This window comes from Nomascus leucogenys, chromosome 3, assembly GCF_006542625.1.
Source record: "Nomascus leucogenys isolate Asia chromosome 3, Asia_NLE_v1, whole genome shotgun sequence".
Lineage (NCBI taxonomy): Eukaryota > Metazoa > Chordata > Mammalia > Primates > Hylobatidae > Nomascus > Nomascus leucogenys.
The window spans coordinates 21,382,131-21,397,483 of NC_044383.1; the positions used below are offsets into that span (position 1 = coordinate 21,382,131).

The window sequence follows — 15,353 nt, forward strand, 5'->3', positions numbered from 1 at the left end:
GAAGAGGGACAAGCTCCCGGATACGCTGAATTCACACAAAGCAGAATGAGGTACCCACGCACACTCACACACGCATGGCCTAGGCAGTGTAACCATCTGTCCAGGCGCTCACACACTATCTTTAGCCACACACAGGCACGCACACTCGAGTACACACATTCCACTCTCGGATCCACTCACGCTCCCTGAGGCCCGCAGGCCGGGCCCCGCCCCCGGCGCTGGCTCGCCGGCGGCCGTGCGTCAATCCCACGCGCCGGTTGTGTCATCAGGGTGCGCCATTGCAGCAAGCATTGGCAGGGACTTGAAGTGCGGGCTGCTGCAGCAGCCGAAGCCGGAGCTGCTAGGGTGCGAACTGCGAGGGCAGGTGTGGGCTGCGGGAGGCTGCTCGGGCCGGGAGCGCCGGGACAAGTGCGTGGAGCTGGTGCGACTCCTGCAAGTTGCTGGGGCAGTCGTGTCCCCTTCTCCCCGACCCCCGAGCTCCAGGCTTCTCCCTGAGAAATGGATCGGTCTCGTGCAGGGGTGGGGGTCAGGATTCATCTCTCCTGGGGAGACTGGGCTGGGGCATGGGTTCCCCTGGGTTGGAAGGAGTCCTTATGGACTCAGTCCCCTAAGCATCTGCACGCGCGGAGGCGCCGCCAGCCAGCCCGCCCGGGTCCCTAGGGGACATTGAGGCAGCAAGGGGTACTCTGAGAGCAGCCGGTGTGCTGGAGATAATTAATGACAGCGTTACCATTGATTGTACTGAGCGCTCACTGTGTGTTACACACTGTGGTAGACCCTTTGTTTATATTATTCCGTCCTCTCAGCAACCCAGGAGGTAAGAGCTATCATTCTGCCCGTTTTCCAGATGGGAAAACTAAGGCATAGAAGTTAACCGGCTTATGGTAATAAAAAATCACACAGATGGTAAGCAGTGGAAGATTTAAACCTCAGAGCTGGTCTTCCAGCCTCTGTCCTTTTCAGATCCTCTAGTCAGCTTCCCTCAGCGCATGCTGGCTGGTGCCTCTGGGATATTGCTTCTTTATTACTCCTTGACCTAGAGCGAACTGTGCGGAGGGAGGAAGTGCAAAACGTGGACCTCCTATTGGCACAAGCGAGCCTCTTTGTCTTCTCCTCATCCCCTCTTCACTTCGTTTTCTCAGGCAGCAGCGGCTCCCCTGTTGTATGGACATTCTGCACCCGAAACCGATAGCTGAGTCCTGAAGTTTTATGTTATGAAATAGAAGAACTTTCATCCCAGGTGCATTGGTTTATTCTCTCCCCTAGCCTGTTAGATTGTACTTATGTTAAATTGTTAAGGACATAGGTGGTTATGCCGAGAATAACAGTGACTGTAGCAAACCCATGTGGGGATTGTAAAGAAATTGGAATATGCCTTCCAAAGGAACACTGTTAATCTAGACATGACCTTTCAGGATTTTAAAGGAATAATTTTAGGCCAGGTGAGAAACAGCCAAAAGCAAAAATAATGTGAGGCTAGAGATTATGTTTGAAAGTTTTTATATTTTGGGTTAATATCTATTCTAGGAGTTTACTCTTAGTGAACATTTTTCCTTAGGGTAGAAAAAAGCTTATCGAAAAGGATGAAAACTTATACATCGGATATTTCAAAATAGTGTGCTTTTCTTTCAGAGCTTTGTAGCTTTGTATTACCTTTGTATTAAAAGTGAAAATGTTTCTTTTAGGACATCACAAGAAAATTAAGATCTTAATTCAATTTAAGTAGGGGAACTTAAGGGGTGCCCTAATTGCCTTAATTGAATAAACATGCCTTCCTTCTGCCAGGAACTATTCAATTAACAAAAATGAAATAAAAATAAGCTCTTACTTTCATTTGCAAATGACGATTCATAGCTATTTTGTTTGGATACAATTCATAGCTATTTTGTTTGGATACTATTTTGTTTGCATACTATATTTTGTTTGGATACTATTCATAGCTATTTTGTGTGGATACAGAGGATACAGTGTTGTATCCTTATATATTCAGGAAGTCTTAGAATACAAATGCTGATTTTTTTTTTTTTTTTTCTAGTCAGGGCAGCCTAACTGTGTTCATACAAACACATCAAGGTCAGTTTTTACCTTGTGACTCAACATGATAGAAGTCTGTCAGTTCATTTGATATCCCATTATGGAGCAAAGTAATGTAGAAATCAGAATTTTGAGTTCTGGTATTTACTCTCTCGATTCCTTGTTAATTTAAATGGTACCTATTTTTTATAGCACATGATTTGGGAATTACACTTTGTGACATGGATGAATCTGCACTGACCCTTGGTACAATAGATGTTTCTTATCTGCCAAATTCATCAGAATACAGTGTTGGTCGATGTAAGCACACAAGTGAGGAATGGGTAAGTTTAGGATAAGAGTTAAAAGCATTCAGCCTAAAAATGTTCATTTCAGTGGTGTTTGTGAAGGTGCAAATACTGGCAGCAACATAATATCACGTCAAGATTAATAGCTACAGAAACTGGTATGTTTATGAAGCCTAATAAAAAATTCTATGGCATTATATTGGGAAGAAAAAATGGTTAGAAAATTTATGTACACTGATTATGTTAGAAAATGAAATAATCATTTTGCATAGGAAGAAAACCCTAGTAGTAGTTTTGGGTCAGGTCAGAAGTTTTTTTTTTCTTTCTTTTCTCTTGGTGTGTACTTTCCATGAGTTATACTTGAAAAGCATGAATTTTATAATAGAAGTAAACTTTAAAAAATTAGGAACTTATAGTATGAATTCAATCCAAAAGGCATACATTTTCTTGGATTTTTTTCCTATTTCAGTATAACATGACGTATTTTAAATATTATCTTAGTTGTCTTTATATAAAAAAAGTGGGTTTTTTTTTTTTTTTGCTTAATTTTGAGAATGTTGTATCTGTATAACAGAGATTCGAGCAACTGAGCTCAAAGTTAAGCATTTTTAGAATAAAAGAGCGAGGTTTGACCCTAATTGAACAGTATAGCTATAATTTAAATTCTGGTCTTTAAGTTCCCTTGATAAGATAAAGGAATGTTATATAAGTTTACCTGTTTTTTATTTAAAGTAAAAACTTGCTCACTATGTAAGGCCTTTATAGTTCTGTAGTGGGACTGTGTGATTTAAAAGGGGGTAAGTTAATTGTTAGACTAGAGATCCGGGAGTCTGAATTGATTTATCTAGCTGTCAGAAGTCTGTTTGACCTTCTACAATTTAGTTCTTACATTTTTGAATACTGCCTTCAGTGTGTAGCTATTACTATCCTTGGGTGCTCAGCTTTTGCTTATGTGGTAAGCTTTTATCCAAGTGTTGATCATGGAGGGAGTACTTAAATGAAAATCACCCGGAATGTGCCGTAAGTTTTTCTTCTGTCCAAAATACTTTAGATTTTGAGATCAAGTAGACGAGTGTTCTCTTGCCATTTAGAAACTATATTTTTTTCTTATGATTTGTCAGGGTGAGTGTGGCTTTAGACCTACCGTCTTCAGATCTGCAACTTTAAAATGGAAAGAAAGCCTAATGAGTCGGAAAAGGCCATTTGTTGGAAGATGTTGTTACTCCTGCACTCCCCAGAGCTGGGTAAGGACTTTACTGCTTATTGACCCTAATACTCAGCATAAAATATGATTTCCAACTTTGTAGTAGGCGGTCTTATTGGACTAAATTCACTTTCAGAACAGAGACCCATGTTTATGAACCAAATATTTCAAGTAAAGATGTTGACACACTTTTTCTTTCCATTCATTTATTCAGTAAATATTGGTCCCATAATTGATACTAGGTAACAATCTAGTTCTTTTGAGGTTTTAGTAGGATTTTTAGGGGGAGAGTAGATCTTACTTTCGGTTAAGTCTTCAAAGAAGTTAGTGGGAACCTTCGTGAACTTTTAGGTGTTGAACTTTAGCACTTATCATTAAAATCCTGGCGAGATAAGAAAGAGATAATGGGACAGAATAAGAAGGTAAAGCTGTGACTTTGCTCGGAGTCTTTGCTAATGGAAGGTGTCTGTTGACTTTGTGATAGTGAAAGATTGTCACTAAAATGTTAGAATGAAGATTTAAGAGAGTGTATATGGGTTTGTTGTTTGTATTTTGGTGAAAAAACAAGCCATGCAATATCTTTTGCATTACTGTGTAGTCTTTGAGAAGAGCCAAGTGTGTGAGAGGAATATTTTTGGTAATAGTTGAAGAGAAGGACAAATTAGCACAGGAACATAGAATTTCATGTAGTTGTGTTTGAAGGCAGCAGAATTGCCTTTTAAAAGTCATATCTGAATGTTAAGCTCTCTCTGGGATCCAGTTATTAGGATGAAGAAATTCTGCCGTTTAAGCGCCTGCCATTTATAGAGGTTGCTTTTAACTTGTGAGACTAGGTAATTGTGCTGTGTGAATTTTCTACTCAAGGTTGGTTTGGCAGAAAGTAGAATTCTGAGTCTGGTATAAAGGGGTTTACTAACATGGGAGAGATTTGTGTGGAACCCAAGCAGTTTATGTTAAATGTTCAGATCTGCTGAAGAATGTCTTGTTATAAATATTGCTTCTTTTAAACCACAAGTACTTTGTTGCAAGAATTTGGTAGAATTCAAGGATCACAGAAATTTATAGCCTAGGAGTAAAGCTAGTTCAGATTAATAGGCCACCTGAAATCAAGATTTAAACAGAATGTCATTTTCTTTTTAGATCTGACATCTAGTCTAATTCTAATTTTGAATACTTAAAACAATAACTACAATGTGTTCTTAAGTCAGAGGGTATAGGAAATAATTTGGTAGTGGTGATGGTTTGGAGTAAGGGTAGATAGTACAACAGACAATTGATTTTTGCCCTACTATAGTACCTGATGGAGTTGAACTTGATCTTGAATTACTTCCATGACATGATCATTTAAAATAATTTGTTTAAAAATATTTTATTTGTAACTGTATGATATTTGCTATCTTTTCTCTGAAATCCTATTTTCCTTTTCTCTAAAGAGATTCCACTTAAGTAGTTTTATATTTGCTGAGGGAACATTGTGCTTTTTCAGCACTGAAGTGTGGAACAGTTACCTTTTTGCCGATATTGATAAAGCTGTAGACTATCTTTTCAGCAAAGCTATCTCTGGAGTATCTTTCAAGATCACATGTAAAGAGGGTGACCAGTAGACATACGATTTCTCATTAAATGGACAGTTATTTAGGGGTAATAGAAAGACCATACTCTTTAGATAAAGACATAAGATTGAATCCTAAACCTCTGCCAGTCTTAGTTTCTCACCTAGAAAATGGTGATAACTCTTATGTGTCAGGGATTTTGGGAGATTTGGTAAGCAACAAGAACTGCGTGGTACTTAGCATGGTCCTTGTATTTTGGGAAAACTGAAATCTCTGACAGTCTTGTAGCTTCACTTCTTTCAGGGTGGAGATGAGGAGTCAAGCAGCAAGGGGTACTATTTCCTTTGGTTTTAAGGTGGTTTGTTTGTTTGTTTTTTGTTTTTTTTGAGATGGAGCCTTGCTTTGTTGCCCAGGCTGGAGTACAATGGCATCGTGTTGGCTCACTGCAACCTCTGTCTCTTAGGTTCAAGCAATTCTCCTGCCTCAGCCTCCCAAGTAGCTGAGATTGCAGGCACCGACCACCACACCCAGCTAATTTTTGGTAGAGACGGAGTTTCACCATGTTGGCCAGGCTGCTCTCAAACTAATGACTTCAGGTGATCTGCCCGCCTCGACCTCCCAAAGTACTGAAATTACAGGCGTAAGCCACCACGCCTGGCTAGTTTTAAGATTTTAAAGATGAATTTTGAGTTTATGACATTCTTTGAAAGCTAAAAAATACTTTTCAATAAAACTTTTTTCTTCACTTAGATTTTTGAGGCAATATCTATTTTTATGCTTGATATTAAAGTCATCAAGAATTCATAATGAGAACTCTTCACTGTCAATCTAGTTGTGTATTTATGTCTACATTTACTTTGTTTTATATAGGACAAATTTTTCAACCCCAGTATCCCGTCTTTGGGTTTGCGGAATGTTATTTATATCAATGAAACTCACACAAGGTAAAAAGAAATTTCTTATGTTTTTAATACATCTCAAAAGAAAAACTTCATAATAATCAGTTAACACACTTTAAGCTGAATTGCTTTGCATTACTGAGAGTTAACAGAATATGAGTTTCTGACACAAGAGAGATTATCTGAAAATCGCAAGCGGTATAGCCACAGAGAGAACTATTACTGTTACCACTTGTGTACTTACAGATATTTTCAGGGGAGTGTAGGTGTCACTTAGAATGTTCTTTGACTTATATTGATTTTGCATATGAAGTATGCCAAAATGTGGGAAATATTTGTCTGAGAAGACTGGTAGGTTTGAATCTCTTATGATTTATTATGACTATTTAATACTTAAAAAAAGCATAAATTATTGAAATCTGCCCAATCTGTAGGGTGTTAAAAGACATTTTCTCTACTGAGCAAATGTTGTTTGAGTTACTATTTACCCAAGACTTTACTTAGAATTCTTACAGTTTCTAGGCATATGGGGATAGGCTTATAAGCACCAGTGTGAGAGAAAAGGGTCTTTGTTTTATCTGACTCTAGGCCAGGGGACAGGGAAGGAGGGCCGAAAGGTTATGTGAATGTCTGTGAGGCAAGAGAATCAGTAGCCAAATGCTAGCAGTCCTTGTAATTCTAAAAATAGATACCTGGAGTAGGCAGGCAGATAGGCTCAGATGAGAAATACTTGAAATTCTATGAAAATTAGTGCAAGAAATCAACTACCTGAAGCCCTTATGATATTACTTCTCATAATTTGATGATTAGATCACATATGAGAATGATAATACTTGCATATATAGTAAACTTTTAAAAATAGAACTTTAAGTATATGAGCAGATCATTCCCAGGCTGCTGGTCTCTCTCTCTTTTAAATTTACATTTAAATTTAAATTTAAAAAAGAGGGGAGAGACTTTGGTCCGTTGCATTTTTTTTGATAAGGTGATAAGATCCTAAAAAAAGGGATCTCATAGAGTCTTCCTTATGTAAGCAGATATTTTATATATAGAGCCAAGAGGTTTGTTTCTTGCCCTCAATTAGAGACAGTTGAGGAAAATTGCATTTGCCATGATGACTAGGCAGAATGAAACTATTCTGTGAAATAAGCTGCATGTTCAGCTATTTAGTTCTTCTGTGTATTCTATGAAGCAAAGCCTAAAACATTTTACACATTCACCTACAGAGGCACACACTCTGTCACTGTCACACTCATGCACATGTGCACACACACAATGCTTTCAGTCAGTTGCAAAGGGATTTCATAGAGAGCCTGGACTTTGTACATACCAATAATATTTCTGAAAATGTTGGCTGAAGGAAGAGTTTAGGATTAACGTTTAATATATTGGGCCAAATTTTTGGAAGATTTAGACAAAGGAAAGGAGGAAGAAAAAGAGAATGGCAGGAAGGAGAGGTGAAGAAATAGGTGATTCATAAACAGTTCTCTTTCAAGTTACTTTTTCTCAATTGAGGGTATTCTTGGTCTTTTCAGAGTTACTGAATTGATCATGATAATGCAATATCATGTAATCATTACAAATGTTTTCAAATTATTACATAATGAAAGCTTGTAGCATTCTTATTCTGAAACTCATCTCTCTATCATCCCATCTAAACACCACATAGTCATTTGTAACTGACAGGAATATGTTCTGTCCCTCAGGTGTATTTAAAATGTGAAGGGGAAAAAAATGTGAGAAATTCTGGCTTCGTTAGCCTAGAGTACAAATATTTAGATCATGCTTGACTTCTTTCAACTGATCAGCCTTGTCAATTCAATTAGAGTCAGTGATTATCTTAGGAAAAAACAAACAAAAACTATAACAAAAAAAATTAGCCTTTGATCATAGGAAAAGACTTCCAAATTTATCTTTTTATAGCCCATAGCTATAATTATAAGCTGTATGGTGTATCAGAATAGATATAGCTTATATATAGCATTAAACATTTTTGCCTTTTTAATAGTATTAATAAAGCCAGATGTTCTTATTTCTTTTGTTTTCATATTAGGGTTATTCAGCACAGTAACACTATTCAAACATTAATCCACAAATTCCAAGTTTCAGTTTTAGCTGAGAGTACATGAATAAAATTGGCTGCACAACATTCTGAACTACTAAGGAGAGTTTGCTATGGGAGAACCCTAAATCTCAGAAATAGATGACATTAGGCTTTGTTTTTATGGGCGGAAAATTAGTTTATGATTTAAGCAACTTGTTTTAGGGGTACCTCTAATACTTCTCTGCTAAATCATTTTCACAGACACCGGGGATGGCTTGCAAGACGCCTTTCTTACGTTCTTTTTATTCAAGAGCGAGATGTGCATAAGGGCATGTTTGCCACCAATGTGACTGAAAATGTGCTGAACAGCAGTAGGTAAGGGCGAGGCACAGGTGTAAAGGTGGGAAGAGGCAAGGAGGGGCGGTAGGAGTGGGAGGGGGAAGTAATTCTTAGTAACCTTTAGTTTCTCTAGGACTGTGTCTCAAGAAGTGTTCACATTTCCAAACATTAAATGTTAAGCTCCAAAGGAAACTAAAGAAAGGGAGGAGAACAGATGCTTTGGTGACAGTGCCATGTGGGAATAGCAGCCTTGTTTTATGGATTAATAATTGAATGGGTTTCTAAAACATGAAAGGCAAATAGGAGTTCAGAGATGCACATATTTCCAGAGCTCTCTGCTTTCTGTAATAACAATGTTGGAGACATTGTATTTCCTATTTTATAGCTGAAAGAGAATTGAGTTTGATATTTTTGCCAGTTACTGAGTATCTAGGTACAAATTCTTGTACTAGAAAGTCGTTGTTAGAAATCTTAACAGAATGAATTACTGCCTTTGCTCTTACAGGAGCTTGCTTACAATAGGAAAGACTGACTGGAACTCAGGTGGAATGGGGAAATAAATATTCTAGAGTATGGGAGTTTGAGTGAAGGTGTTCCAAACTCCCATACTCCAGAATATTGATTCTAGAGTACTGGCCTCATTGGCGTGGCCAGTTTTAGAGATCTACCTGGATTTGGGGAGCAGGAGACCAGGGTGAATTAAAAGGCTGCTTTGAATTCATAAGTGTCACCTGTAGACCCTTCATTATGTTTGTTAAGGCCTGAACAATGCTGGCACATAATATGTACTCAAGAAATACTTCTCGAATGGATGAGTGAGTAGTTGATAATGGAGGTGCATCAGTCATGGTAATGACATATAGAAACATTCCTGGCCAGAATGCAATGAATGCTTTTTAGGGAATAGACTTGGGGGGCATCAGTGTCCTGTGGTATTGGTCTTTTCGTATTAGTAAATTATGGAGCTATGTGGAATTTTGCTGTACTTCACTAGTCCAAAATCAGCACCAGTAGGGTAAAACACAATTATTTGAAGCTCTTAGATTATTATATATTCTGTTTTCTTGTTAAAACCTTCAAGTACGTTTATTTCTTCTAGATGTTTTGACTAGTAACTGGGCTGTTAGAAGTGGTTTAAGGAGGTTGAACCTCATACTTTCTCCCCTAAGTCAGCTGGAAGATTTATGAAACTGGATTAAGTGTTTCCTTTTATCTCACTGCTTATTATTCTGTGCTGTGATCTTTTGATCTTGAGCTGTGCCTTTTAAAAGTTACTGGTTTGAGTTGAAAAAAAAACTGTAAATATTTATGACCCTTTTTGTTCCCTCCCAGAGTTTTACATATAGTTTTACTAATAAAGTCACAGTACAAATTAAAAGTAAATTAAGTCTTCAAAAGAAAAATCACACATTAATTTGGTAGTAGACTTTTGGATCCCTCTGAATTATATGCCTAAAGGGATAACCTTTCTTTTTCTCTCCTTGTAGAGTACGATTTCGTGTCCCTCACACTTTAATGGGAACATTCAAATTCACATAGTTGTCACCCAGTAAATTTGAATTAAATTCTTGAGTCTGCTTTCCAGATTCCTCAGAGATTCATTGATTTAGGAATATAATATTCTTAATATTTAGTAGATAGCCAGAAAGAGCACTTCTAGCTTGAGCTTATTCTTTCATGTGACCACATTTTAAAGAGAACATACATTTTGTTTTGTGATTTACAACTGCAGTTTAGAAAATACTGAATACAGAATGTAGTATAGAACCAGTTACATTGTCTCTTTTTCCATTTTCATACCAGAGTACAAGAGGCAATTGCAGAAGTGGCTGCTGAATTAAACCCTGATGGTTCTGCCCAGCAGCAATCAAAAGCCGTTAACAAAGTGAAAAAGAAAGCTAAAAGGATTCTTCAAGAAATGGTTGCCACTGTCTCACCGGCAATGATCAGGTATTAAAAGGCAAGGCAAAAAGCTTTCAATCACAGCCATGCTGGTGTGAGCAAATAAGACTGAATTATTGAACTTTCCTCGCACAGTTGTGTTTGTCCAAAAGATGTTTTAATGAATCCTGATATTAAATTAAACTCTTCTTATATTCGTATTCACCTTTCATGCAAAGTAGCACTGTGGTAGGCTTGAAGGTGCCTTCCTCTCTGTTAATTGATAGCAGCCAATGTATTACTACTAACATCTGCTCACCTAGACTACTTGTGAATCAACTTTCACATATCCGAGTCATAAAAGGAGTGGTTTGTGTATGTCAGAGGGATCATTCTGCTCACTAAATATTCATTCGCCTTGGTCATTTGCTCCTGCAGTATAAAATGTTATTAGAGTGAAATATGATTGTAGTCTATAATAAATGGATACTTCTGTAAGTAGTATATATATATAAAGTTAGCTCTAGTTCAGCAATTCAGACATACATGCATGCATGTGTACACACACACACAAAGTCATTTACAAGTACTTTTAGGTTGTAGGTCCATAAATTTAAGTAGACAGAAGTAAACTGTATATGCTTGTATGTAAAAATATATGTGTGTTCATTTATGTTTTTTTTGTTTGTACTTTGTTTCAGACTGACTGGGTGGGTGCTGCTAAAACTGTTCAACAGCTTCTTTTGGAACATTCAAATTCACAAAGGTCAACTTGAGATGGTTAAAGCTGCAACTGAGGCAAGAATTTCTGTGAATCTATTACCCCATTTTCCCCTCAATTGTAGAGTGATTTTAGAGTTCTTGTGGAAATGTTTTCTTGTGTACTGTGATGTATTTCAACCCATTTGGAAGATTTCCCTCATTTGTGATAAATTCAGTAGCTGTGTATTTGGGGAGGAGAAATGGGATACAGGAGTACTTACCAGCAATATGCAGGATTCCTTTTGTAAGTTACCTTGCAACAACCCTGAAAATCTGGTAGAACAATCCCTATTTTGTAGATGAAGCAATAGAGACACAGATAGATAAATAGGAAATAGGTTGTCTCAAGTGGCAGATAATAAGTGACTTGCCCTGGATTTCAAACCAAACCAAGCCTGACTCCAAAACCTGTGCTCTTTTTATATCAGTAGAGCTGCTTCTCAGAAAGGGTATAGGTCAACTGGAACTCTTGATTGCTCTTCTTTCCCCAACTTATTTCTGTTGTTACAGTTGCTCTTTTTTTTAGCTCAAAAAGTATTACACTGAAGGAAGTTCCTATTATTGGAAAATGTTTTTAAAGAGTGAGTCACTGATTAGCCAGTGTTTGAGTGACTAGCCAAATATGCAGTTGCAAAGTGTGATTGAGTTTTACATTTGAATTTTAAATTTGGCATTTTTCCCTTTGCTAGACAAATTTGCCGCTTCTGTTTCTACCAGTTCATAGATCCCATATTGACTATCTGCTGCTCACTTTCATTCTCTTCTGCCATAACATCAAAGCACCATACATTGCTTCAGGCAATAATCTCAACATCCCAATCTTCAGGTAAGATGAGCTGATTTTGGAATTTAAGGAATTAAAAAGATTATGTTTTGAATTTTTATTTTTTTAATTATACCTTTCGATATGTTATTGTAAAGATGACATTAGCCTTTTTTCTGTTATTATAAAAGTGATACATAGTTATTGTGTAAAATTTGGAGAGTGCAAAAATGCATTAAGACTTATCATCATTATCTATATGTTTTATATGGGATACTTGGTGAACTGTGACTACCTAAACTTTATGGGCATTATTTATCAAACAGATAAAAGGCAGTTAGAAAGGCAAGATAACAAATGACCGTACCAGGCTCAGCAGTAGGGAGTTGTGTGGCAGGGGAGGGGGCAGTGAAGTGGGAGAAGGGTTCGTGATATAAAGATAACCATACCTGTTACTTTGACCTCATAATTTAGTAGAGCTAGAACCACTTAAAAAGTACAATATCATGTGGAAGGTGTATTTTAGAGGTTTTCACCTTTTGAAAGGTTTTTTAGAGGTTTTCCTCAGTGCCTTCCATTCAGGGGAAATAGTATGTGCAAATGTGGAGAGATACAGGAGCATGGTATGGTTGGGAAGTGATGGACAGTTGGGTAAGGTGGGAATATGGGATGCATTAGGAAGGATCAGAGACTGGAGGTGGTAGCTGCGTAGGTAGTGAAAGCCAGATCAAAACAATTTCTAAGCCAAGAGATTAGAGTCTGTCCTGTACTTGAGAAATGACATGTTCAGATTTGTATTTTGAAAGGTCATTCTGGATTAGAAAGAATGAAATCAATTCTGCTTCCATGAGGGTAGTTCAGGCAGAAGATAATGGAGGTTTAAATCGTAGTATTGTTTTTGGACAGGAGGGCATAGATTTAAAAAGTACTTAGTAGCTTGAATTTAAAGACCCAGTGCTAGTGCATATGGGGGCTCAATAGAGGGGGAGAGGAAGGAGCAAGATTCCCAGGTGTTTACCAACTAGGAAACTGGGTAGGTGGTAGGTCTGATCACCAACAAGGAATTGGTGAGGAACTGGTTGAGCTGGTTTGGGAAATTAAAGTTTGAAACCTGAAAGCACACAGCATCTCTAAGGTCAGCTCTGTGGGTAGAGAGTGGATAAGAGGAGCATGAATTTAGAAAGAGACTGGGAGGAAAGTGGGCTGGCAGGTTGTGCAGGTGGAGCTTCACAAGATGGCCTTCATCACCTTTGTGTGCTATGTCCTCAGTATCACAGTCTAAGGAGCTCCTTCTTAATCCCTTGGTTCAGAGTTCTACAGGCTTTCAGAGTTCTGTAGCTAACCAGACTCCTGTGACCTAACTGAAGAGAAGCCATGGATTCATGCAGTCAATGATATTTATCCAGCTGTGCTTTAGACAAGAGAGAACAAAATATATAGTCCTTGCCTTCACATAGCATAATGGATAATGTAGACAGACAGCTAGCTGTAATAGTGTGTGATATGATCCTACAGCGTAGATGTGCTTTTCCAGGAATTAGAATATCTGTGTTTGCTCTCCAGGGAACCTCTCTCCAGGAACAAGGAACCTGGGAAACTGAATTAGAAAGTCATCAGGAAGTTTCTGGTGGGCACAGACTTAGAGGGAAGAGGACTATTCCACTGGGGCTCTAGAGAGAAGCCTTGCTTCTCTGTAATTAGAATATTTCCTGTACCCATTTCCTTCACATTTGGTTCTCAACTAGGATTTCTTGGAACTTCTTAATAAACACTGATAATTTTTCATAATCCAACTTCTCTTTCATGTACTCTATGCCAGTGATTGTGTAGCTCACCTGTCCTTCAGACACAGCAGGCTGTAGTTAACCCAGCCTGTTTTTGTGCAGCTTTCTTTTGTTACATGACAGTCTACCCATTCACAAACCACTTCTCAGGTGTTATTTTTGTGGATGGCTCATCTCATTCATTTTATTCTGCAGAGTTTTACTCTCAAAGAGTGATACTAAGCTTTGGCAACACCTTACTGTGGCTTCCTTCTATTTACTGTAGAGCAGTGGTCCCCAGCCTTTTTCGCATCAGGGACCAGTTTCATGGAAGACAATTTCCACAGACCATGGGGGTGGGGAGGATGGTTTTGGGATGATTCAAGCATGTTACATTTATTGTGCACTTTATTTCTATTATTATTACTTTGTAATATATAAAGAAATAATTATACAACTAACGAAGTAGAATCACTAGATGATCCCAACTGGGGGTGATAGGAGACAGTGACAGATCATCAGTCATTAGATTCTCATAAGGAATGCACAGCCTAGATCCCTCATGGGCAGATGTGCGCTTCACAATAGGATTTGCACTCCTATCCTATGAGAATCTAATGCTGCTGCTGATCTGACAGGAGGCGGAGCTCAGAGGGTAATGCAAGTGATGGGGAATAGCTGTAAATATAGATGAAGCTTTGCTTGCTTGCCTGCCACTCATCTTCTGCTGTGTGGCCCGGTTCCTAACAGGCCAGGGACTGGTATTGGTCCGTGGCCCCGGGGTTTGGGACCCCTGCTGTAGAGGATACCAAAAATATGTATTAATGTTTATATTAGTATCACTCTACTTGAAAAGAATAGGAGGCTGTGAGTTTGGAAACACTGACTTAGTTTCAACTTCATATCAAAATTAGTGTTGTAGAAAGAGACATGGGGTTGGGAAAAGAATTGTTTTATGCCTGTGTATGTGCAAATGAAGCACATTTTTGTTTCATGTTTCGGAAAGCTGGTTATGCTTGGGTTCAGTTGGATAAAGTTATTTTTGTCTTACAAGGACCCTCTGTAAACAATAATTATTTGAGAAAATTTCCCCCAAGGAGCTTTCGTAATAAACATCATATTCATTTTGTAGTAAACATGCCATGGGGGAATTTCAGAATGTTTAAGGGTCAGTGTCTTGAGACCCTGGGCAGGATGTTAAAATTTATAAGTGTTCTATAATCCTCTTAAAATCTATACTATCATTTTTATGGGTAATATGTCATGCAAACTCCTTTTGGCTTGGAACAGATGTAATAGAGGCTCATTATACACAGTGATATCCCAAAGACTGAAGAATAATGTAAATGACTGAAACATGTCAATAATATGGAAAATGAAAAAAATGCCTGCATTTTTACTGTCAGCTGCTCAAACAGCACATATGGCTTGTATCCACTTGGCAAATGTTTTCAATTAACTTGGAATGTGAGTATTCTTTTTACATTTTTCTTTGTAAATAATTCATGCATTCTGAATTTATAGTACCTTGATCCATAAGCTTGGGGGCTTCTTCATACGACGAAGGCTCGATGAAACACCAGATGGACGGAAAGATGTTCTCTATAGAGCTTTGCTCCATGGGGTATGTGTGATCTCTAATTATCCTTAGGGACATTGTGTTGGTTATCACAGTGGAAGGAAAAACGACTCTTTTGAGTTGAGATTTTTAAAAACTACCCTTTGAGTAACTGGAGTGATTATTGCTTGAGTTTGGTAATTTGTTGTTGTGTTGTTATTACCAAAATATAGCATTGGAGGAGCTGTTTTATTAGTGTGAATAAG

General features: G+C 38.0%; 1 protein-coding gene across 2 annotated transcripts in view; it reads left to right on the forward strand.

Annotated features, from left to right (window-relative positions):
• The first annotated feature begins 258 nt into the window (after positions 1–258).
• Positions 259–15,353, forward strand: part of GPAM (glycerol-3-phosphate acyltransferase, mitochondrial) — a 33,849-nt gene continuing 18,754 nt past the window's right edge. The window contains exons 1-10 of one of the 2 annotated variants that reach the window (XM_003255468.3): positions 259–345; positions 1,143–1,240; positions 2,227–2,357; positions 3,443–3,565; positions 5,949–6,022; positions 8,283–8,396; positions 10,164–10,310; positions 10,943–11,039; positions 11,693–11,829; positions 15,054–15,153. In XM_003255468.3, coding sequence (XP_003255516.1) covers positions 2,256–2,357; positions 3,443–3,565; positions 5,949–6,022; positions 8,283–8,396; positions 10,164–10,310; positions 10,943–11,039; positions 11,693–11,829; positions 15,054–15,153 — 894 coding nt within the window. In that variant the 5' untranslated portion in view covers positions 259–345; positions 1,143–1,240; positions 2,227–2,255. Of the gene's footprint in view, positions 365–1,142; positions 1,241–2,226; positions 2,358–3,442; positions 3,566–5,948; positions 6,023–8,282; positions 8,397–10,163; positions 10,311–10,942; positions 11,040–11,692; positions 11,830–15,053; positions 15,154–15,353 lie in introns of both variants that reach the window. The other variant, XM_012505866.2, reaches the window with a different exon arrangement.